At 55.0% G+C, this 22,957-nt stretch overlaps 1 protein-coding gene across 1 annotated transcript; it reads left to right on the top strand.

Moving 5' to 3' along the window:
- The first annotated feature begins 3,458 nt into the window (after positions 1 to 3,458).
- ABCC10 (ATP binding cassette subfamily C member 10) lies at positions 3,459 to 22,824 on the top strand. The gene is made up of 21 exons (XM_052648392.1): positions 3,459 to 3,619; positions 6,149 to 7,367; positions 8,623 to 8,850; positions 9,509 to 9,665; positions 9,893 to 10,002; positions 11,749 to 11,828; positions 12,578 to 12,749; positions 14,072 to 14,170; positions 14,592 to 14,781; positions 15,499 to 15,576; positions 15,734 to 15,928; positions 16,372 to 16,525; positions 16,705 to 16,894; positions 18,738 to 19,081; positions 19,401 to 19,570; positions 20,082 to 20,242; positions 20,498 to 20,751; positions 21,624 to 21,769; positions 21,864 to 21,961; positions 22,214 to 22,326; positions 22,641 to 22,824. The coding sequence occupies exons 1-21, from the start codon at positions 3,459 to 3,461 to the stop codon at positions 22,792 to 22,794; spliced, it is 4,473 nt and encodes a 1,490-aa protein (XP_052504352.1). The 3' UTR covers positions 22,795 to 22,824.
- The last annotated feature ends 133 nt before the right edge of the window (positions 22,825 to 22,957 follow it).

Here is a 22,957-nt window from a genome sequence, read left to right as displayed (position 1 = left end):
ATCTTCCCAACAGGGATTGAACCCGGGCCTCCTGTATTGCAGGTGCATTCTTTACCAACTGAGCCACCAGGGAAGCCCCCGCAACAGAACCTACAGCCTTGGAAAATGAACACCTAGGAGAACTCTTCTTCACTCTTCAGAGCTCCTCCTCTGCCCTCCTTTCCCTGCCCCCTCCCGGGCACTCAGCCCACCTTTGCCCACCGCCACTCCCACCAGCTCCAGGAGTGTCTGGTGTGCTCAGCTTACATCAGTCTCAAAACTGAAGTCAGTTTGCAAAGTTGTAGAGTCTTTCTTTGGCCATTCAGGTCTTAGAAAAGTTGGCCATCCTTCCACTCTGTAGACTGCAAATCATCTAGTGACCAATGATTTCCTCCCCTCCCTCTGCAGCTCTCCTCTTGTTACCTAGCTGTTACTCCAACAGTTCCCCAAAGTGGAAGGAAGGAGACAAAACTGTACCTTTGGGCTCATTTTTAGACACTATGGTGTAAAATTTCTCCGGAAAACTGAGTGGAACTAAGGGGCTGAATTTATATATATATATATATAATTTCTTTTGGCTGTGCTAGGTCTTTGTTGCTGCGTGTGGGCTTTCTCTAGTTGCAGCAAGCAGGGACTATTCTCAAGTCGCGATGTGCCACCTTCTCATTGCGGTGACTTCTCTTGTTGTGGAGCGTGGGCTCTAGGGGGCACGGGCTCAGTAGCTGTGGCAGATTCTTAACCACAGGGAAGTCTGCCAAATGATATTAATTGGAGGAATTATTGGTTTCAAATTATCTTTCTTCCTCTATCTGCTGCTGCTGCTGCTAAGTCGCTTCAGTCGTGTCTGACTCTGTGCAACCCCATAGACGGCAGCCCACCAGGCTCCTCTGTCCCTGGGATTCTCCAGGCAAAAACACTGGAGTGGGTTGCCATTTTCTTCTCCAATGCATGAAAATGGAAAGTGAAAGTGAAGTCGCTCAGTCATGTCCTACTAGTAGTGACCCCATGGGCTGCAGCCTACCAGGCTCCTCCATCCATGGGATTTTCCAGGCAAGAGTACTGGAGTGAGTGCCATCGCCTTCTTCGTTTCCCCTCTATCTGGGAAAATGTAAATTGCTTGTTTGTGGCAGTCAGAAAGGATCCTATTGGTTGTATGACTCCTTGGCCAAAATTCTTACTGAAAATTAGGACCCTGGAGGGTTATGAAAATGAGGGGACCACACTCTGCACTACCTTCTCTGGATGGTCAGTGGGAACTAGAGCCTTTCAGATGTGCTTGAGCATCAAGCTGGCCATGGCTGGCAGTAAAATGTGGTAAAGGAGGAGGAGTGATCTTTAACAGAAATGCCCCTAACATTAACTGCCCCTCTATCCAGAAGTGGCCTCTCAAAACAGCCCTTCTGTCCTCTGATTCTTAGATTCCCCACAATCAACTTCACACCAGCCTGCTCATACCCATGCAATGAAAAACATTTATCCTTGTCTAGGATGACATATTTGTTTACAGTGACTAATGTAAACTTGCATGTAGCTCTGTAGTATTGTTTAGCTGTGTCCTCTATTTCTTGTAACTACATAATTAGAGTCTGTGTCTTGGTCAAGATTTTTTTTGGCAAAAATATTTTATTTTTGGTAAGGAGGCACACAACCTCTGGGTATCTCTCCTTTTGTGAGTTAGCAGCCATTGATGATCAATGCCTAAATGATCCATAAATTATTAGAGGGTGTGAAATGCACGCCCTCACATCTTAATTTGTAAAAATAGGACCATTGATTTCACTTAAAATTTTTTTATTAATTTATAGTTGACTTACAGTGTTGTGTTAGGAGCATTAATTGCTGACATTAGAGATTCTAAGCTTCTCACTGAGACTAAAAGGGATAATCTTAGTTATCTGTTGAGCTACTTTTCTTTGGGTGCTGCACATACTTGTGTGAGATGTTTACCAATACCATACCGCTTAAGTGAAAGTCGCTGAGTCGTGTCCAACTCTTTGCCATCTGATGGACTATACAGTCCATGAAATTCTCTAGGCCAGAATACTGGAGTGGGTAGCCCTTCCCTTCTCCAGGGGATCTTCCCAACCCAAGGATCAAACCCAGGTCTCCCACATTGCAGGTGGCTTCTTTATCAGCTGAGCCACCAGGGAATGCCACTTAAACAAATACTAAAACTAAGATACAGAAGTAACCTGGCCAAGATCACTCTACTAAACGTTGGTGGGCTCAGGATTCAAGCTCAGGTCCATTGAAATATAAAACTTGTTTTTCCACTGCTTCCTTAAAAGATTCATTTCTTGTGTTACTACTCTAAGCAAGACACTTGCCCAGTAGCACTCTAAATTATTCAACCCTGTCAACAGTACTTTGGTAGTGATATTATTGCCCCCTTTTAATGATAAAGAAGCTGAGGTTCACAGAGGTTAGGTAACTTCCCAAAGGCCATCAGCCTTGGTGTAAGGAAGGAAATGGTTTAAGTGTCCCTAAGTGGCGCGGGTTCCATCCCTGTGTCTGGAAAATCCCCTGGGGAAGGAAATGGCAACCCACTCCAGTATTCTTGCCTGGGAAATCCCACGGACTGAGGGGCCTGGAGGGCTACAGACCATAGTGTCGCGAAGAGTCGGACACGACTTAGGGACTAAAGAACAACAAAAAGCGGCACTTAGCTCGCCCGTCTAGCTTCGCATGGCTGGAAGCTTTCAGAATTACTATGAAATGCATGTGCCTGCTAGCAAACAGTAAACAGATGGGAGCGAGTACTCCAAGTGAGAGAGTATGGCTGACGCTGCACTAGAGCTGAGATCAGTCCATTTGCAAGCGAGGCAGCAGAAGCGCACGTAAACAGCAGTATAACCGTGAGACCTGCATCAGTGCGCCTCCTTATAGAGAACCCCCACAGAGAGCGGGGCGCACGCGCACAGAAGGCCTGAGAATGGGAGGGTCGGTGCGCACTTGGGAGGTCATCCCGCCTCTAGGGGGTGCCAAGCGAGCCTAGCCAGGGTCCCACGTCGGCCGCAGGCTCTTTCGCTTCCACCAGTGTTCGGGATTTCAGGATCCGGTGGAAACCAGTTTTCCTCAAGTTAAACGTTCCGGATCTCTGGGGACGGGGGCACAAGGAGTGGGGAAAAGCGGAACCCGGCTAGGGGACCAGTACAGAAAGCCGCCAGCTTCTGGGAGCCAAAGCAACTCGCTTTCTACCGCTGAGGTAACGCAAGAACTGCCGGGTCCAGATTCCGGGCTGAAGCAAGGGAAGGCCCGGGGGCGGGGTGGGGGTGGGGGTCGTGGGCGGGGTTGGAGGCGGCGAGGTCAGTCAGGGTTCGCGCTGTCACTCTGGCTCCACCCCGCTTCCTGGTCGGCGTCCCGCCCGCTCGGGTGCAGGTTCCCAGGCTGAGCTGGGTCCTTGGGAACGCGGATTTCCCTCCTTCTGGAAGAGACCTTCCCTCCCTTCACCCTCGGCTCTCCCCGCAGGTGAGGCCTCGATGGAGAGGTTCCTGGCCCGGTTGTGCGGCACCAGCGAGTTGCAGCCGCTCCCGGTGTGGGAGGGGGACACCACCGGCCACTGCTTCACGCAGCTGGTGCTCAGCGCCCTTCCCCACACGCTCCTGGCCGTGCTCAGTGCTTGCCACTGGGGCCACCCGAGGTGAGTAGAGACAGGTGCAGACATCTGTCCGTGTATACCTGCAGACTTCACTCGAAACCTACGTCTCCGCGGAAGTGTACCCTAAACAGTGAGGTTTCTAGGGAAAAAGGAGAATAAAATGTGGCCATTACCACTTTGCAGCATTGTGTCTGTTTGAGGGCAAGTTAACCTGTTTTCCTTGCGCCTCATAGCACTGTTGAGAAACTTAAATTAGATAATGCATTTAAGCATATAGTGCAGAGTCTGGCACATTTTTAAACGCCCAATGCATGGTAGCAGTCATCACTTTTGTAGATTATCAGATGCCCAACCGCATTTGTCATGAATTGGAGACGAAAGTGGGTGAACAGTGTTTTTAAGACAAAAAGGTTAATGTGTGCTGAAGCTTTTGGACCAGTTTCTCACCCCTGCCATCTAGGAAACTTCAGTGTTTCTAGGCCAAGAAAAGCACAGGTACTCATCTGGACAGGAAGTGGTAGGTAGAAGAGAAGAGCTAAATTAGAACCTTAGTCCTGCCTCCATTTGGGGCTATAAGATGCAGGTGCCGAACTCACCTTGATTTTATGCTTAGTTCCTGTATAGCTGGATATGGTAAAATTAATCTCACTTTGGCTACTGATAAGGCAGGAGGAAAGTCTAACTTGTCTAGTCTAACGGACAAACGCGTCCTTACTTAAGATGAGTTACAGAGATGGCAAATCCCTTCCTTGAGTAGAAGCTTCAGATCTGCTTGGTCTTGGAGGAATCCTGCTTTGTCCCTTATGCAGAGACAAAAGTCTGGAGATGGCACAGAGGGAGACCGACTGTGCTGAGACAAGTATCTTTTTAAAATGGGCATAGTCCCTTCAGAACTCACAGTGTAAGGAAAAGGCAAGAAAGACCAATATGTAATCCATAGAAAGTATGTTTCTCTCACTTCATTTAACAGACTCTTTGCAAGTTGTTCAAACAGGTAAGAGAGATCCAGAATCTCAGACAGAAAAGAATCTCAGAGGGCTTTGGGTCCAGACTCCTCACTGCTCACTGTGCTGATAAGAAAAATGAGATGCAGAGAAGAAGCGGCTTGCCCATGTTCGTAAACCTGGTTAATGACCAGGCTTGGAGCCAGTGTACCAGCCTCCAAGGGTTCACAATGTTTCTTATTCTGCCCTGCATCTTAAGAAATAGAATTATGAAAGACTGACTTTTACTCAAATATAAACCCTTTTGTATAACTGATCACTGAACGTTTTAAAGGAAACTCCAAACGTTTTACTCTACAGTTAAAATTTTCAGTCACCCAGCCCTGCCAACAACAAAGGGAGTGTTTTTTAATGCAAGTAGTTCACTCTTGTTTATTAAAAACATTTTTTGCAAGCCTAGAAGATACAGACAAAACTCAAAAGATGTTTTTCTTCAGCTAATGGAACTGCAAAAATGATCCACACCGTTTTCTACAACCATAAGAGAGACAGAGTGGAATATCCTGAGGCTTCAGCAAGTTTAACCTATACTAATAGAGTACAGAAGCTGTGTGTAAATCAAATTATTATTCATCTAATAGTGCTTCAGGTGAATTTAAGGGCTCTTTTTCAGTTAAGTTGAGTTGCTCAGTCAAGTCTGACTCTTTGCGACCCATGGACTGCAGCATGCCAGGCTTCCCTGTCCATCACCAACTCCTGGAGCTTTCTCAAACTCATGTCCATCAAGTCGGTGATGCCATCCAACCATCTCATCCTCTGTCGTCCCCTTCTCCTCCTGCCTTCAGTCTTTCCCAGCATCAGGGTCTTTTCCAGTGAGTCGGCTCTTCGCATCAGGTGGCCAAAGTATTGGAGCTTCAGCGTCAGCATCAGTCCTTCCAATGAATATTCAGGACTGATTTCCTTAGGATGGACTGGTTTGATCTCCTTCCTGTCCAAGGGACTCTCGAGAGTCTTTTCCAACACCGCAGTTCAAAAGCATTAATTCTGCGGCACTCAGCTTTCTTCACAGTCCAACTCTCACATCCATACATGACTACTGGAAAAACCATAGTTTTTACTAGACAGACCTTTGTCGGCAAAGTGATGTCTCTGCTTTTTTATACGTTGTCTAGGTTTGTCATAGTTTTTCTTCCAAGGAGCAAGCATCTTTTAATTTCATGGCTGCAAAAGGGCTCTTTTGAGTAGATACTTTTGTAAAAGTGAAAACTCACCCCACAGAGGTTATCTGTAGGAAATTTAGGTTGAGGTGATGTGTGTGTGTGTTTTATTTGTTTGTTTTGTAATTAGGGTCTTCATGTTCAGTACAACCTTATCTCAGAATTGTTTTTATTTCTGTGGTGAAAGAATGATCAGAAATGGTATAGAAATGAGAAAATGGATTAGGTTAATCCAGGAAGATTTCCTGGGAGAAAAGACCATGAGTTCCAGGATAAAATGGGATGAAAAGGTATACAAAGCAGGAAAGGGAATTGACTCCCTCCGTGAGTGAGTTGCTGGAAGTCTCTCTGGGCCCCGAGTCAGCTGTGATGTGCCTGCCTTCTTTTCTCTTTCCCCCTGTTGTCCCCAGGAATCCAGATTACGCCCCACACTGCAGTCCCGGCTGGCGCCTCCGACTCGCAGCCTCTGTCCTGCTCGCCGTCTTTCCACTGCTCGACCTGCTTCCAGTCATTTTGCCACCAGGGGCAGGCCCAGGGCCCACAGGGCTTGAGGTGCTGGCAGGGGGCGTGGCGGCCGTGGCCTGGATCAGCCACAGCCTGGCCCTGTGGGTGTTGGCTCATGCCCCACATGGCTGCTCCCGGGGGCCCCTGGCCTTGGCTCTGGCTGCCTTCCTGCCGGCCCCAGCCCTGGTGCTGACCCTGCTGTGGCACTGCCAGCGAGGCACACTCCTGCCACCGCTTCTCGCAGGGCCCCTCTCCCGCCTGTGTCTCCTCATCCTGCAGCTGGCTGCTCTCTTGGCCTATGGACTGGGCTGGGCAGTCCCCGGGCGGCCACGGGAACCCTGGGCCCATGAGCCCCTCCTCTCTGAGGGCCAGGAGCCCGAGGTGGCTGAAGATGGGGAGAGCTGGCTGTCCCGCTTTTCCTATGCCTGGCTGGCACCGTTGCTGGCCCGCGGGGCCCGGGGAGAGCTCCGGCAGCCCCAGGACACTTGCCACCTCCCCCGCAGGCTGCACCCGACCTACCTAGCCCGTGTCTTCCAGGCGCAGTGGCAGGAGGGGGCCCGGCTGTGGAGGACCCTGTATGGGGCCTTTGGGCACTGCTACCTGACTCTTGGACTGCTCAAGCTGGTGGGGACCATGCTGGGATTCTCAGGGCCCTTGTTGCTGTCCCTCCTGGTGGGCTTCCTGGAGGAGGGGCAAGAGCCACTAAACCATGGCCTGCTATATGCCCTGGGGCTTACCGGAGGGGCCGTTCTGGGAGCCGTGCTGCAGAATCAGTATGGGTATGAAGTTCGGAAGGTGGCTCTTCAGGCACGGGGGTCTGTGCTGAACATCCTGTACCGAAAGGCTTTACAGCTGGGGCCCAGACGCCCTCCTGCCGGGGAGGTCCTGAACTTACTAGGCACCGACTCTGAGCGGCTGCTCAACTTTGCTGGGAGCTTTCATGAGGCCTGGGGCCTGCCCCTACAACTGGCCATCACCCTCTATCTGCTGTACCAGCAGGTGGGTGTGGCCTTCGTGGGTGGTCTGATCCTGGCGCTGCTGCTGGTACCCGTCAACAAAGTGATTGCCACCCGCATCATGGCCAGCAACCAGGAGATGCTACAGCACAAAGACGCACGGGTTAAGGTGAGGGGCTGCCTGGGGTCCCTCAGCCTTCCAGAGACCCCACCCAGCCTTCTGGTGCCCAGGTCTCCCATGCACAGTACCTGAGAGAGTGAGTGTGTGCTCTAAAAGTTAGGAGCTCAGACCAGAGAAAGACAGATGGGGTTCACATCTTGATTCTACCACTTACTAGTTCAGTCACTTCAGACAAGTCACTTCACCTCGTTGAGACTCCTGTTTCCTCATCTGTGAAATGAGGGTAATCATAGCTTGCCTCATAGCACAGTTGGGAGGATCGTGCAAGATGGTGTTCATCACGGTGCCAGCTACAAAGTAAGCACTAAGTTAATGTGGCCTGTTAGTAATGTTATAGTATCAGCTTCTGCAACCCTGAGAGAGGTGGGAACTGAGCTGTCTGGGGCCAAATGGGATTTTAGTGTTAGAGCCAGGATCCAAGTCTCCAGCCTCCTCCTCATCTCAGGCATGGAGTGCCCCATAGCCACATGTAGAGGCCTAGGAGAACCCCAGCTGCCTCTTTGGGATGGGCTATGGGGAAAGGAGCAGCCATCTCCCCTGCCTGGGCCAACTCTAGGTGTGAGGGTCTGGCTGAGTCAGTTCTGCAATGTACAGTGATTGTGGTACCTTTTCAGAGGGGATGGTGGGCTTCGGGTCCATACAGCACAGTTGTCCATCTCTCACTGGCATACCTCCGAGTGCTAATGGTGAGGGGGTGTCCCTGATAGCTGGTTATGGCATGGCCTTTTCCCCTACCCATGACAGCTACTGACCAGTCTCTAGGGCCTCCTGGGATGGCTCCCAGTGCCTCCCTGGCTTGCAGGCGGGAGATGTTTGAATGTTAGGATCCAAGGAGCTTCTCTGGCCCTTGCTCATCTTACCTGGGTCTATCAGCCTGCCCAACCCTGGGCTGTGGTGGGTACTCCTACAGGAATGGTTTCTATACCCCCCAAGCTGTGGGGCCAGACTGGTGACTAGCCCCTGAAGCCCACATCTTCTGGCTTTGGGAATGGTTCTTAGTCCCTCATCTAATGGAAGGAGTGCTTTTACCCCAGTGTGGTGACCTCCCCCCACTGCCCTTGTAGTTTCCACCACTTCGTCTGCTGAGAAGGTGGGGGGATTCCAGCTCCAGCCTGCCCCCAGCTGGGGCATAGGGGAGCTCCAAGTCCTTGACACCCCATGCCGGGAGCCTGGGGGAGGCTGGGCAGAGAACACATGTGAGCAGTGTCTCCACTTCGCCCTGCTCTCTTGTCCCTGTCCCTAGCTCGTGACAGAGCTGCTGAGTGGCATGCGTGTCATCAAGTTCTTCGGGTGGGAGCAGGCGCTGGGGGCCCGCGTGGAGGCCTGCCGAGCTCGAGAGCTGGGGCGACTCCGGGTCATCAAGTACCTGGATGCGGCCTGTGTGTACCTGTGGGCTGCCCTGCCGGTCGTCATCTCCATCGTCATCTTTATCACCTATGTCCTCACGGGGCACCAGCTCACTGCCACCAAGGTGAGGACCAGGAAGGCCGGGGTGGGGTGGGGGGGGGGCGGGCAATGGCTGCAGGGAGATGTGAGACGGAAGCAGCAGCACAGAGACCACAGTGGAGTGGGGCGTGGGCCGGGGGCCTCGTGCTGCTGGGAAGGAGTGGAGGGCCCCTGTCTGCCTTCTCCTTACCCTACTGAGGGGAAGTTCTCTGAAGGGACCTTTCATCTGGGGCCTCGGATATATGACCCTTCCCTCTGCGAAGGAATTACTTCTTTTCCCCACCTCTTCCTCTCCAAGTTCTGCTTGGGTGCCCTTAGCCTCATTCTGATGGCCCTGGGGGAGAAATTCATGATCCAGTGTAGGATGGGTCGAGTGCTGGGTCTAGCCAGGAGATGTTGCCCCTTAGAAATTCTGAGAAGGTCTCAGCGTGAGTTGGGCATGTGTGTTTATCAGGGAGTGACCTGAGTCCCTGGAGGGTATCTGGGATTTCTGATATTCTTAGAGTGGCCACCTCTACCATCTGTATCCCAAATATCAGCCAGCTAAGCCCTCAGTTCTGCTGCTGCCTGTTCTCCCCTCCACAGACGTGTTTGCAGGGCCACCCATAGAGCAGGCCTTCAGATAATTCCTAAGCTTTAGGTGATGCGTCAACCCCTCCCCCCCCACCTCTGACCCCACTTAGGTGTTCACTGCCCTGGCACTGGTGCGCATGCTCATTCTTCCCCTCAACAACTTCCCTTGGGTGATCAACGGCCTCCTTGAGGCCAAAGTGTCCCTGGACCGGATCCAGCATTTCCTCGACCTTCCCAACCATGACCCCCAGGCCTACTACAGCCCAGGTAATGGGAAGCTGGTGGGCAGAACCTGGCACAGGGGAGCAGAGATCTGTAGTCCTTCAGTTGCAGTACACAGATGCTGCCAAGAGAAGCCAGAGGAGCAGAGTCTAGGTGGGGCAGGTGGTCATTTCCCCAGGGAGAATCCTCAGACCAAGACTGAGGCCAGACTATCCCTGGGCAGGTAGGTTGTGGACTAGAAGCCCAAGGTGAGTGGCCTCTTCCTTGTACAGATCCCCCGACAGAGCCATCTGCAGCCCTGGAGCTACACGAAGCTCTGTTCTCCTGGGACCCAGTTGGAACCAGCCAGGAAACCTTCATCAGTCACCTCGAAGTGAAAAAGGTTCATTGGTCAAACGCCCTAGGAGAGTCTCCAGACTAAAGAAAGACATGGGAGCTCAGTGACTGATAGACCAGCACAGAGCCAGTCATAGCAGCGGCCCCTGTGGCTCTTATTACCGAGGGGAAGAGCAGAGAGGTTTTGGTGGGCAGGCTTGAATTGGAGAGGTGGTGAGATTTTATCTCAGGATGGCATTTTTCTAACACCTAGCTGCTTCAGAGCAGTCACATCCATCCCTGGTCGCCAGACCGCGCATGTCCGCCTAGTCCAGACCAGCAATTGCATTTGTCTCTCTCTGTCCTGCGGGGGCTGTCGAGTTCAGAACAGACCCCATAACTTGTCCAGCATCTTCCCCAGGCTGGGGAGCCCCAGCAGCCCCTTCTCAGAAGGATATTGCAAATGGTTTAGATAATCCTCTATTTAGCCTGGTGAAAAGGCATCACACCCTGTGACTCACACCAGGGCATACATCGTCAAAGGAGCACTTGTAAGAACGTTCCTGGCAAGACGGCAACTCCTGCTCACCAAGTCCTAAGTTTTCACTCTCCCCTGACCCGTGTCCAACCCTTTGCCCCACAGCTCAACCCGGTGTTCTCTAGCTGTTCCTGAACCGCCTCAACCACATTTGGCTCACATTTCTGGCTTGGGCTACATGTTTTGTTTTTCGTCTTAGTTCAGGCAAGACAAGGCTGGAATTTTTCAAAGGAATTTTACTAACGTGTCAGTTGGGGTTTTTTTGGATTTAAGTCATAGAAACCCGCTGGAGCTAGCTTAAGCCAACAAGAATTTGTAAGACGGATATAGGGATGAATTGCAGAATCCACAGTCAAGCACCTGGGCAGATCTCAGCAGCAGCTTGGAGCCAGGCCTCGACTTGCCAAGCTGGTCCTTCTGTTCGCTCCTTCTAGATCTGCCTCCCTTCCTCTCTGGATCTGCTCTCCCCCACACAGAAGTAGGCCTGCAGAGAGCCCTTCCACTTACAGGCCCTGGACAGAAGGAGGGGGGTTCCCAGGGAGAGGTCTCAGATTGGTCTGGTACCCACTCAAAGACAGGCTCACCCTGGCTGCCAGGGTGGGCACCACAGACAGCTGCTAGGATCCCACCTTTTTCTAGAGAAGGAATTGTTTTCCTTTGTGAACCCACTCCAGTATTCTTGCCTGGAAAATCCCGTGGACGGAGAAGCCTGGTGGGCTACAGTCCATGGGATCCCAAAGAGGGGGACACGACTGAACGCACAGACATACACACAGATAGCTCCGTGAATGTATGTTACAGCCAAGCAAGGAAGGGAGCACAGAAAATTTTAAACTGCAGGTCACAGAAATGGGCATCTGTGTAAACATTGCTTTTTGCCTTGAGTCTTTAGAAGTCTGGCTGCAGGTGGACTTAGCCAGCCCACTATGCAGGCCCCAAAGCCTGCAGTCCTTCCTTCCCCTGTCCCCATCCTGAGTTGCCTGCCTCAGTGCTTTCCTGGAAAGTTCAAGGACAGTTTTCCTCCCATCTCTCTGGCACACTGTTCCTCTCCAGAGGCTCTTCACACAGTGAAACTGATGCTTCTCTGAGTGGAGAATAAAACACTGCTCCCCTGGGGCCAGCATCGCATCAATCACTGAAGCACACCTTAGTCTGTGGGCTGGGGAAATCTTTCCCCTCAGGCTTAACTGGGGCCTAGAGAGAAGCTGTGGGGTGACTGGCAGCCCAGGGCCTCTGGAGGGAGGCCTGACACTCATGCTTGTGGCTTCCTCGCAGGGAATGCTGGTGGGCATCGTGGGGAAGGTGGGCTGCGGGAAGAGCTCGCTGCTGGCCGCTATCACCGGGGAGCTGCACAGGTAAGCAACTGCCAGCACCCCCATCCTTAGTTCTGCCCTTTGCCAGCACCTCCCTGGCCCCCGCTACGTGGTAGACACTGTTTTAGGGGCCAGAGATGCCCAGATGAGCAAGACCTGGTCCCTTTCTTGGGATAGTTTTCAGTCTGGAAAGGGAAAGGCAGTCAAGGAAGTGGATTCTCATAACCATCACTGGAGAATGAAATGGCCACTCCAGTGTTCTTGCCTGGAGAATCCCAGGGACAGAGGAGCCTGGTGGGCTGCCATCTATGGGGTTGCACAGAGTCGGACACGACCGAAGCGACTTAGCAGCAGCAGCATAACCATCACTGCAGAGTGTTAGAAGTACTGTAACAATGAGTGAGGAAATAAATGGAAACACCTGGCATCAGCTGCTCTCAGAGAGTGTCGGAAGGGATCCAGAGAGGAACAGAGGTGAGGGAGGGCCTACTTGTTTCACTGTGAGAGTGAACGTGTGCGGGGTGCTGGCCACACTCTTTTCTGAGCACCTTGACCTTGACAGTTGTTTGACTGCAGTCAAAGAGCAGTTTCTGCCCTACCGGTCCACAGGGGGCCTCCAGCCTCCTTAGGACCCCTTGACCTCAGTGGCTGCCAATCCAGAGAGCCATGTGACATGAAGGGGGCCCCCATGCAAAAGACAGCCATCGGGAGAGGCTTCTGAGAGGCAGGGGCTGAGCCGGGAGGGGACCAGCAGGGAGCCGGCCCCACACTGCTGGCCTTGGTCTCTGCAGGCTCTGTGGGCAGGTGGCAGTGTGGGGGCTGTCCAAAGGCTTCGGCCTGGCCACGCAGGAGCCCTGGATCCAGTTTGCCACCATCCGAGACAACATTCTCTTTGGGAAGACGTTTGACGCCCAGCTGTACAAGGAAGTGCTGGAGGCCTGTGCCCTCGATGAGGACCTCAGTGTGAGTGCCTGGCCCCCCGCTTCCCTTTGTCCCTGACACCGCAGGTCAGAGACTTGATTCTCTGAAAAGGGGTTGCTTGTATTTGGGCGTCATTTACCCAGGACTGGCCGCCAGGCTATGGTCCTCGCAGAGTGTCCCGCGTCTGCGCAGCACCTGGCAAGTGTGGGGGCTGGTGACCAGATACTCCACACAGCAGCCAGGGGACTCTGTGGGTCTCTGAGACTAGGGGAAGGTTTCCCATGAGGTTTAGCTCTCTGCATATCTGGCTAATGGTTCTGATTCAAGAGGCCTTCCCCCACCTTCCCCTGAAAGAGTCATGGTCATTCTAGAGAAGTCTGGCAAGCCACTAGAATCCCCACATCCAGAATGCTGAATTTAGGGGGAATGAGAGTCCAGCTTTGTCCCCTGACTTTTCCCCAGCAGGACTATGGTCAGCACCACCCTGTCCAGGTAGATGTGGAACATCCCTGGAAAGGAAGACCTCTGACCGTGGGACATCCTCTGTCCACTTCTCATTTGCTTCTACCTCGGAGACATTTCCCACATGTCTCCTGGGTGCAGGGAACTGCTCTGAGCACTAAGAAAAAGAGGTGAATCACAAAGCTTTTCCCTCAGGGGAGCCACTGTCTGGTGGACCACAAGTGCTGCCTCTGGCATAAGGACCCCTTAGCAAAGGAGACCACTCCCCAGGCCACAGGGAGGCTCAGGTACCTTCCTCCTCTAAAAGCCTAGGGAAGTTTCACTTTGAATTTGCCCATCTTCATCCTTGCCTGTGAAAAAGGCAGGGTAGTGTGTGACTACCTGTAGTCAGGGTAGTGAGTGTGGTTAAGAATCTGCATTCGTGTCCCGCCCTTTACTTGCTATGGAATGACCTTGGACAGCGTATGTACCCTGAGCTTTGGTCTTACCTGTGAAATGAGATAGTATCAACATCATAAGGTTGCTGTGGGGTTGGGTGAGAGGATGCATGTAAGCTCCTCACCACATAGAAGGTGTTCAACAGGAGGTTCCCCGGCCGTCCAGTGTTTAACGCTCTGTGCTTCCACCGCAGGAGACACAGGTTTGATCCATGGTTGGGGAACTAAGATCTCTCATGCCACAAGGGATGGCCAAAGTAGGAAAATAGAAAGTGTCCAACACATGCTTGTTGCTGCTGGAGTTGTGGTTTGCCCCCTCTGGCTCCGACACCCCAAATTTAAGTTCAGTCTCCTCAAACTCCCTGGCTCTCTCACCCCCGCCATTTCTTCCCAATGGAGGGATGGGAAATGGGGCAGAAGGTACTGGGAGCTCGCTGACCAACACCGGGAGGCCTGTCCTTTCAGATCCTGCCTGCTGGGGACCAGACGGAGGTGGGGGAGAAAGGCGTGACCCTCAGCGGAGGACAGCGGGCCCGGATTGCCCTGGCTCGTGCTGTCTACCAGGTAAGTTGAAGACAAGAGGTGTCTGGAGCCTCGGAACTCAGAAGCTTGGCTGGGGGGTGAGGGGGTGGTGTGGGGATATTTCCATCAGCATCCGGTTTCTTCCCTCCCTCCTCTGTGCTGCTAAGGTGTTGGTCCTTTGGCCATCCCATCCTCCTTTTGCTGATTCAAGGCAGCATTAAAGACCCTTTGGAAAAAACATTATGTGGCCTGAGGCACTAGAACCAGCACAGTTGAGCACTGGCCTCACTTTACTGGAGGCAAGTCCACCCTCTGGTCTCACTTCCTTCTTTACTGCTATAGGGATAGCCCCCAGAGTTCCTCTCAACCCTCCTGCATGACGGCCTCAAGATCACGTGCTTGGAGAGGTCTGGGTTCTGGCCAGAGGACCTGGCTCCCATGGTGTCCCCACCCCCCTCCCCAGGAAAAGGAGCTGTACCTCCTCGATGACCCTCTGGCTGCCGTGGATGCAGACGTGGCCACCCACCTGCTGCACAGGTGCATCCTGGGAGTGCTGAGCCACACCACGCGGCTGCTGTGCACCCACCGCACTGAGTACCTGGAGCAGGCTGACATGGTGCTGCTGCTGGAGGCTGGGCACCTCGTCCGGGCCGGTAACATGGGCCATCAGGCCAGGCGGGAGCCAGGCTGAGTGAGGGAGTCACCTGCTGGGTGCGACAGATGGATCATCAAGGGGAGACTCGGCCACCTGCCTTGTGTGTGTCCTGGGTCCCCCTCATCCCTCTGTCTGATGGGAGGCCCTCTCCTGCCGTCACAGAACTGGCATGAAGGATGGAGAACAGGAGGGAAAGGAGCCGTGGATCTGGGACTCGGGGCTTGGGGAAACCTAGAGTACTAGGATCTCTGAGAGCAGTCTGATGTCCTCAGAGAAGAGAGAGTCAGGTTTAGAACCGTCATTTTATTTACAAATAGATACACAGAAACTCTGATGGATTATTATCCAGAGGGAAATGACCATCTGCAGGTTCACTAGATAGAAGCAGGAGGAAATGAAGCTCCGGCAGTGTTAGGAGTTGCAGGAAGTATGAGGAGAAAGCCCAGCGGTAGTGACAGGACTGGGTGCTCACACGTGGCCATAACTCTCCTCCCAGGGGTGGACCTCTTCTGTCTCTGCTGATCAGGCTCCAGACACAGAAGGAGGGCCGAACTTGATGGTTCTGCTCAGGGTCTGGGGGTCCAGGGCAGAGGCCTACTAGGGGAAGTCAGATAGGGGTTCCAAAGAGCATGGAAGGTGGACTGGCTGACACGTTTAGAAACACATAGACTGCACCCCAAAGAGCCCCCTCCTAATCTCTCCTGCTGCCTTCCAGGGCCTCCCTCTGAGATCCTGCCGTTGGTACAAGCTGCCCCCAGAGCCTGGGCTGAGGATGGACAAGAGTCTGACCCAGGTACGGTCTGGGGGTGAGAGGAAAGGGCCTGCTCTTCCCCACCACGCTTGTAGAGACAGGTTTCTAGGAAACTTGCCTGCCCCTGAAAACACTGAGGTTTTCGGCTATCATTCTATAAGCTGAATTCCCCACCCCGCCACCTCTCTGATCCTCGCAGCCACAGCCTGGTCCATGGAGAACCCAAAGAAGACAAAGGAGGGGCTGGAGGTGGAGGAGAGCGCATCTGGCCAGCTGCGGCAGGAGGAAAGCAAGAAGGAGGGCGCTGTGGCCTTCCATGTGTACCGTGCCTACTGGAGGGCCGTGGGCTGGGGCATGGCTCTCGCCATCCTCTTCTCTCTGCTTCTCATGCAAGGTAGGAGCAATCTCTGCAGGCCTTCATTCCCCCACTTGCCCTGTTGCCTAGGTCCCTATCACTCGCCTCACCTTGTGCTAATCATGACAAAGCCCAGAGACCCACCAGGCGTGGGCAGCAGCTGGGACCAGAGGCACATCCCTAATTCTGAGAGTCCTGGTGGCTGGCGAGGGGTAGGGAGGCTGGGCTCCGTAGCCATCTTCTGACCTGCCCACAAGGCTGACTTCCCATTCTGCAGATTTAAGATCACACTCTTTCCAGAGCCGAAGGGTGACTGGCCCGGGAAAGACACGTGCACTAGGGAGGACACGGGGTGGTGGCAAGGTAGGGAGGGCTGGGGGCCAAGGAGGGTAGAAACCAGAGTCAAGGGCAGAAGAGGGTGTCTGAATGGAACGAGGAAGGTGAGTCTGTCCGGCAGCTTTCTCTCTCTCCCATCCCCCCAGCCACCAGGAACGCGGCCGACTGGTGGCTCTCCCACTGGATTTCTGAGCTGAAGGCAGCCAAGAATAGCTCCCAGGAAGCACCAGCCCCCACCAGACTGGGCTCCGCGGGGCCGCTGTCTGCCCAGCTGCTCCTCTTCTCCCCCGGGAGCCTCTAGTGAGTGGCCGGGGCACAGGTCTGGGGCTCTCATTGGTTCCTGGGCAGGGAATGAGCTGGGGGCTGCTGTTACAGGGGCTGTGTCTTCTGGAAGGTGGGGAGAGGTGGCGTGGGGGCGGGGAAGGGAACCCTGAGTGGCCCCACTTTTGGTTACCCACAGCCCCCTCCCCACCACCCAGCACCTCAGTGTTCCCACTGCCCAAAGCTGCCCCCAACGGCTCCTCAGACCTCCGTTTCTACCTCACCGTGTACGCGACCATCGCTGGTGTCAACTCCCTCTGCACCCTTCTCCGGGCTATACTCTTCGCGGCGGGCACCCTCCGAGCAGCCGCCACCCTGCATCGCCGCCTCCTGGGTCGAGTCCTCATGGTGAGGGGACGGGAGGGTGGAGGTGGCCTCGGGGGCCCCTCCCAGTACCTGGGTTCCACTGGGGGGCCCGCCACATCCCCCAGTCCTCAGGAGAAATCAGCTCCTCTCAGATGGGTGCAGCACTTGACACCTTGAGACCTGGAGAGACTGAGAGCAGAGCAGCTGCTTGGGTTCAAATCCAGTTACTTAAGCCTATGGGTTTCTCGTCTGTAACGTGAGGAGAAGAGACTCTTCCTGAGTCATTTCCAGTTGGACTTCAAGCTCAGAGGACTGAGTTAACCACCCCTTAGTTCATGTGCGGAGAAGGCAATGGCACCCCACTCCACTACTCTTGCCTGGAAAATCCCACGGATGGAGGAGCCTGGTGGGCTGCAGTTCATGGGGTCTCTAAGAGTCGGACACAACTGAGCGACTTCACTTTCCCTTTTCACTTTCATGCACTGGAGAAGGAGATGGCAACCCACTCCAGTGTTCTTGCCTGGAGAATCCCAGGGACGGGGGATTCTGGTGGGGTGCTGTCTATGGGGTCGCACAGAGTTAGACATGACTGATGCGACTTAGCAGCAGCAGCAGCAGTTTTATAAATGACATTCTTTTCCTTCCAGTTTTATTTAGAGCTCATTTTAAGATCCACGCCTGTTGGTGTGTGTGTATGTTGTCTGTTGCTTACCCTGTAGTACATTATGAGGATTCATCAGTACATGGAAAGCACGTAGCATAGTGCCTGGCATATACTGAGTGCTCAATTAGCAATTATTATTATTAACGATGTTATTATTACAAAGCTCTTTTTTGTCTGGTATCTTATTAGGGCTTCCTTATAACCCTGTGAAGTGAGTACTGTTATCCTCATTTTACAGATGAAGAAACAGGCTCTGAGAGTGCGTGTGACCTGGGCAAGCTAGTCCTGTGACCTGGGCAAGCTAGTCCTGTGGCCATGAACCCAGGACTGTGTGGGTCTTTCCCTTGCCTCTCAGGGAGCAGCTGCCCACTGTCTGCTCACATCTTCAGGCTGTGAAGGAATTGATTTTATCATAAGCTGACATTAGGGGTGACATTCGCAAGTCCCTTTGACCTAGTTCCCTGCCTTAAGATAGGACTGTTCTCCCAGTAAAGGCAGAGAGTTGGGAGACAGGGAAGGCGGGGAAAGGAAAAGGGTTGTCTTTGAGACGGTACCCCCCGGTAATGAGTAGTCTAAATAGCTCCTGAGCCCCTGCTCTGTGGCAGGCAGGCTCCGCTGAGCCCCTGACTGCTGTCTATGCAATCAGCTCCAGGATGTGTGGCTCCATTACCGTCCCCCTTTTGGAGATGAAGGATGGGGGCCTTGAGGAGAGGAAGCTCCCTTGGCTGGGGTCTCACATCTGATAAGCATCAGGGCTGGAATCCAAGGGGCAGTCTGATTCCAGAGCCTGAGCCCTTGACCATGAGACAGTATTCACTTGACCGCTGTCCTCACCACTCTGTCCAGCCACAGGCAGTCAGGGTGTTCCTCCTGACGTTGAAATTGTACTCAACATGGCCTGAAGCCTCCACCTTCTGGAATGGGATTAGCTCCCTGCCCTCAAAAGTGGAGTAGGCACACGTAGCGTAGAGGTAGAGGGGTGGCCAGCCTGGCCTCTCAGGGTCCCCACCAGACAGAGGGACAGAGAGCCCCTCTCTTGCCCACCCTGGGGTATTGTTCTAAGCTCTTCCAGCCCCTCCTCGGTGCCCTGAACTCTGGGAACACTTCACTGCTTTCCTGTCCTCTGCCTTGGGCCTTTCCCCCCAGCCCACCTCCCCGGGGGCGGCCTCCGCGGCTTTTCTGCCTTGTCCTACCCTGGCCCAGCCACATCTCTTCTCCCAGGCTCCGGTGACTTTCTTCGACTCCACACCCACGGGCCGGGTCCTCAACCGCTTCTCCTCTGACGTGGCCTGTGCAGATGACAGCCTGCCCTTCATCCTCAACATCCTGCTGGCCAACACAGCAGGCCTGCTGGGGCTCTTGGCTGTGCTGGGCTTCAGCCTGCCCTGGCTGCTGCTGCTGCTGCCGCCTCTGAGCGTCATCTACTATCGCGTGCAGAGCCACTACAGGGCCTCCTCGCGGGAGCTGCGGCGCCTGGGCAGCCTCAGCCTGTCTCCCCTCTACACCCACCTGGCCGACACCTTGGCCGGCCTTCCTGTGCTCCGGGCCGCCGGGGCCACCTACAGGTGTGTGAGTGCCTCTTCCAGCCAGAGCCACAGGCGTGAGATGCTGGGATGGTCGGAGTGAAGTTGGTGGAGGGGGTTGGCGGTGGATCTCAGGTCCCCTGAGAAGAGAAAGGTGGATGATGATGGCAGTAGGGGAGAGAGGAAGGAAACGGAAAAAACAGGTTAGTGAGGCTGAGAAGCCCCCCTGTGAAAGAGCGCACTGGTTCCTCCGTAGCTCTGAGGTGCGGCCTGTGGGCGTGCGGGCCAGCGCCAAGGAGGGGGTGTTCTGCAGGGAGGAAGTCTGGGCGGGCCAGTGCAGCCACAGCATGGCCTCCTCCAGGTTTGAGGAGGAGAACCAGAGACTCCTGGAGCTCAACCAGAGGTGCCAGTTTGCTGCCAGTGCCACGATGCAGTGGCTGGACATCCGGCTACAGCTCATGGGGGCCGCAGTGGTCAGCGCCATCGCGGGCATCGCTCTGGTGCAGCACCAGCAGGGCCTCGCCAACCCAGGTGCCACCCCGGGGCCCTTCAGTCTCACCTCAGAAGCCTGTTATTCCTCATCCCCCCTGACTACCATGACGTCTCCCTTTACCGCCGAGGATTTCCACCTCTTGGCCAGGATTCCCTGAGGATGTGTTGTCATTCTCAAGACCCCCGTTTCAGAGTTGGGGATGCTGAGTCTCGAGGAGTCCCTTGCCGGGTAGTGGTGGGTCTGGGGCTAAACAGGTCTTCTGATCACCACCTGCGCCTGCTCACCCCGTCCTCAGCGCCTACTACCCCACCGCAGTCCACCTGCCTTCACCCTGCCCCCCTGCGTAGCCTCTCCAGGTCCACCCTCTCCCTTGCACCCAGCCTCCCGGTGGGCCTGGCCTGGCTCCTGCATCTTCTTGCTTCAGTGCTAGCTTCCTTTAAATGCCCACGGTCCACAGCTTAGGGTTCGCCCATTCTGCCCACCCCTTCCCTACACGCATCCCAGTGTCCAAGCCTGCCCTAGCGGTCTGTCCTCTGTCTCCTCCCCCAGGACTGGTGGGCCTGTCGCTGTCCTATGCCCTGTCCCTGACAGGCCTGCTCTCAGGGTTAGTGAGCAGCTTCACACAGACAGAAGCCATGCTGGTGAGCGTCGAGCGGCTGGAGGAGTATTCCTGTGACCTGCCCCAGGAGCCCCGGGGCCAGCAGCCACAGGTAGCACCAGCCTGGGCACTGGCACCCTGAAGGCGCCCCCAGTTCCTCTCCTTGTGCCCCTCACCAACGTTTCTCCACTCCTGTAGTGTCCCTTGTGATCTCCCCATTTTACGTGCCTGTCCCCCATCCCTCCTAACTCTCCCCACCTCTCCTCTCACACCATCCGTCCCTCCCTTCCCCTCTTCAACCCGTTCCTCCACCCTTCCCCACCGTCTCACCTGTCTCCTGCCCTCTCCCATGCATGGACCCCACCAGCTGGGCATCGGCTGGTTGAACCAGGGGAGCGTGGAGTTCCAGGATGTGGTGCTGGTGTACCGGCCTGGGCTGCCCAACGCCCTGGATGGGGTGACCTTCCACGTGCAGCCTGGAGAGAAGCTGGGCATCGTGGGCCGCACGGGCTCCGGCAAGTCTTCCCTGTTGTTGGTGCTCTTCCGGCTGCTGGAGCCCAGTTCCGGGCGAGTGCTGCTGGACGGCGTGGACACCAGCCAGCTGGAGCTGGCCGAGCTCAGGTGTGGGGGAGTGAGAAGAGGGGACACGGCCACTGGTAGAGAGAGGAAGGCCCAGCCAGGAAAGCTTTATATAAACACACAGCAGCCAGGGTGGATCAGGAGGTGAGACAGAGGGTGGAACAAGCAGGCTAGAATAGTGAGCTCCCTGCACTCAGGCCTGGATTCAAAGCTGCGGCCTTAAGGCTTTCACCTTCCCAGCTTCATCTTGGACTTCCCAGCACATGATGCCTTCCACTCTAGACCACTGGTCACTGTCTCCTGAATCAGAGCCTCCGAGGTGCTGTGCCCTGGGGCTTGGGACAGCTGGTGACCTGGGCCAGTAGCCTCTGGCCACAAGTGGCTTCATCTGGAGCCAAACATTCCCCCAACCATGTTACTCTGTTATAATTTTCTCTTAGTTCCATGATATGGGAAAAGGTAGGGGGAAGCGCTGTCTTAAAGCCATTACTGACCCCAGGCCCTGGCCCTGTCCCTCCTGCCTTCTCTTATAACCTGTGCTGGCCTCCCCTTATGGCTTGACCAGAGAGCTCCCCCGGACCCGATTTCAGGCCTGCTTTCAACGTGGAAGCGTGCCCTACCCAGTCACACTCTCTGGCCGTTCCTTGCCATCCACTGCTGCCCCATGACCCTGGCGTCAGTGCCACACAGTTTGGCTTATGCTTGTTCTGTTTTCGCCCCTCAGGCCTTTGGTTTCCTTGGTGTTCCTCATAGCACCAGCACAATTCTAGGTGCATGGCTGACCAAGCAGGGAGCAGGATGGGGACTGTGATCAAGTCTTACCCCACGTTCTCCTGAAGGGCTGGACCTATAACTGCGACCTGTGCTGGGAGCAGAAGTGGTCACATCTCGAGCCTCAACCCCTGTCCCCCCAGATCCCAGCTGGCGATCATCCCCCAGGAGCCCTTTTTGTTCAGCGGGACCGTGCGGGAAAACCTGGATCCCCGGGGCCTGTATGAGGATGGGGCCCTATGGCAGGCGCTGGAGCAGTGCCACCTGAGTGAGGTGATCGAGTCTATGGGTGAGTGTCCTGTCCTGCGTGGTGGCAGGAGGAGCAAGCAGAGAGGGGCTGGAGGAGGCTTGGAACCCCAGGGTGAAGATGCTGTGCTTTGCAGGTGGTCTGGATGGTGAGCTGGGCGAGGGGGGCCGGCGCTTATCTCTGGGGCAGAGGCAGCTGCTGTGTCTGGCCAGGGCTCTCCTCACAGATGCCAAGGTAAGACAAGAGGGAGGGCCATTCGGGAGGGCCATTCGAGAGGGCCAGGAAGAAGGCAGGGGACAGGTGAGGGCTGAGGAAGAAGACTGGGGAGAGGTCTCAAGGGACCGAGTTCATTTTTCTTGTAGAGCTGGAGGTGGGGAGCTGTGGGCTGGCCTGGGCCAGACCAGGAGGTGGGGGCTGGAGGCTTGGGTAGCAGCCTCAGCTAACCCTCTTCTCCCCTCTCCTGCTAACCCTCCCAACACGTTCCAGATCTTGTGCATTGATGAGGCCACAGCAAGCGTGGACCAGAAGACAGACCAGCTGCTCCAGCAAACCATCAGCAAACGGTTTGCCAACAAGACAGTGCTGACCATCGCCCACAGGTGTGTGGCATCCAGAGTGAGAATCTAAATCAGGGGTGTCATGGACCCAGAGCCTCACTTCCTTTCAGGGACCCTGGAGTCAGGGCTCTGGAAATTCTAACCCCTGACTCAGCTCCTCATTCTCTAGGCTCTCACCAGGCTCCTTGGAGGGCGCAGTCTCAGGGAACATGCAGCCCCTTCCCTAGCACAGAGCCCGGGGGCTGAAGCCTGTGGGGCAGGGGGCCACTGTCCAGGAGGGAAGAGGAGGAAAAGGAGGTCAGCCTTCTCTAGGGTGCTGTCTTCCATCCCCGCATTGACCACCCCCTCCCGTGCAGGCTCAACACGATCCTGAACTCCGACCGGGTGCTGGTGCTGCATGCGGGGAGAGTGGCAGAGCTGGGCTCCCCTGCCGCCCTGCGCACCCAGCCCCACTCGCTGTTCCAGCAGCTGCTGCAGAGCAGCCCGCGGGGAGCACGCTCCTCTCCGTGAGGGCCCAGCCCCCACTGCCGATGGTTTACACTCCTCCGTGTCTCTACCTCTCCCCCTCCTCCACAGAGGGGAAAGGGCGCCCTGGGCTCCTCTTCACAGGCCACTCTGTGTGTGGGCAGAGTCCCGTGGCTTCCCCAGAGGCAGGCCTCTGCTCTGGCGCTCC

The sequence above is a fragment of the Budorcas taxicolor genome, chromosome 11, assembly GCF_023091745.1.
Source record: "Budorcas taxicolor isolate Tak-1 chromosome 11, Takin1.1, whole genome shotgun sequence".
NCBI lineage: Eukaryota > Metazoa > Chordata > Mammalia > Artiodactyla > Bovidae > Budorcas > Budorcas taxicolor.
The sequence above is the reverse complement of the archived record's forward strand: the minus strand, read 5'-3'. Positions and strand labels throughout refer to the sequence as shown.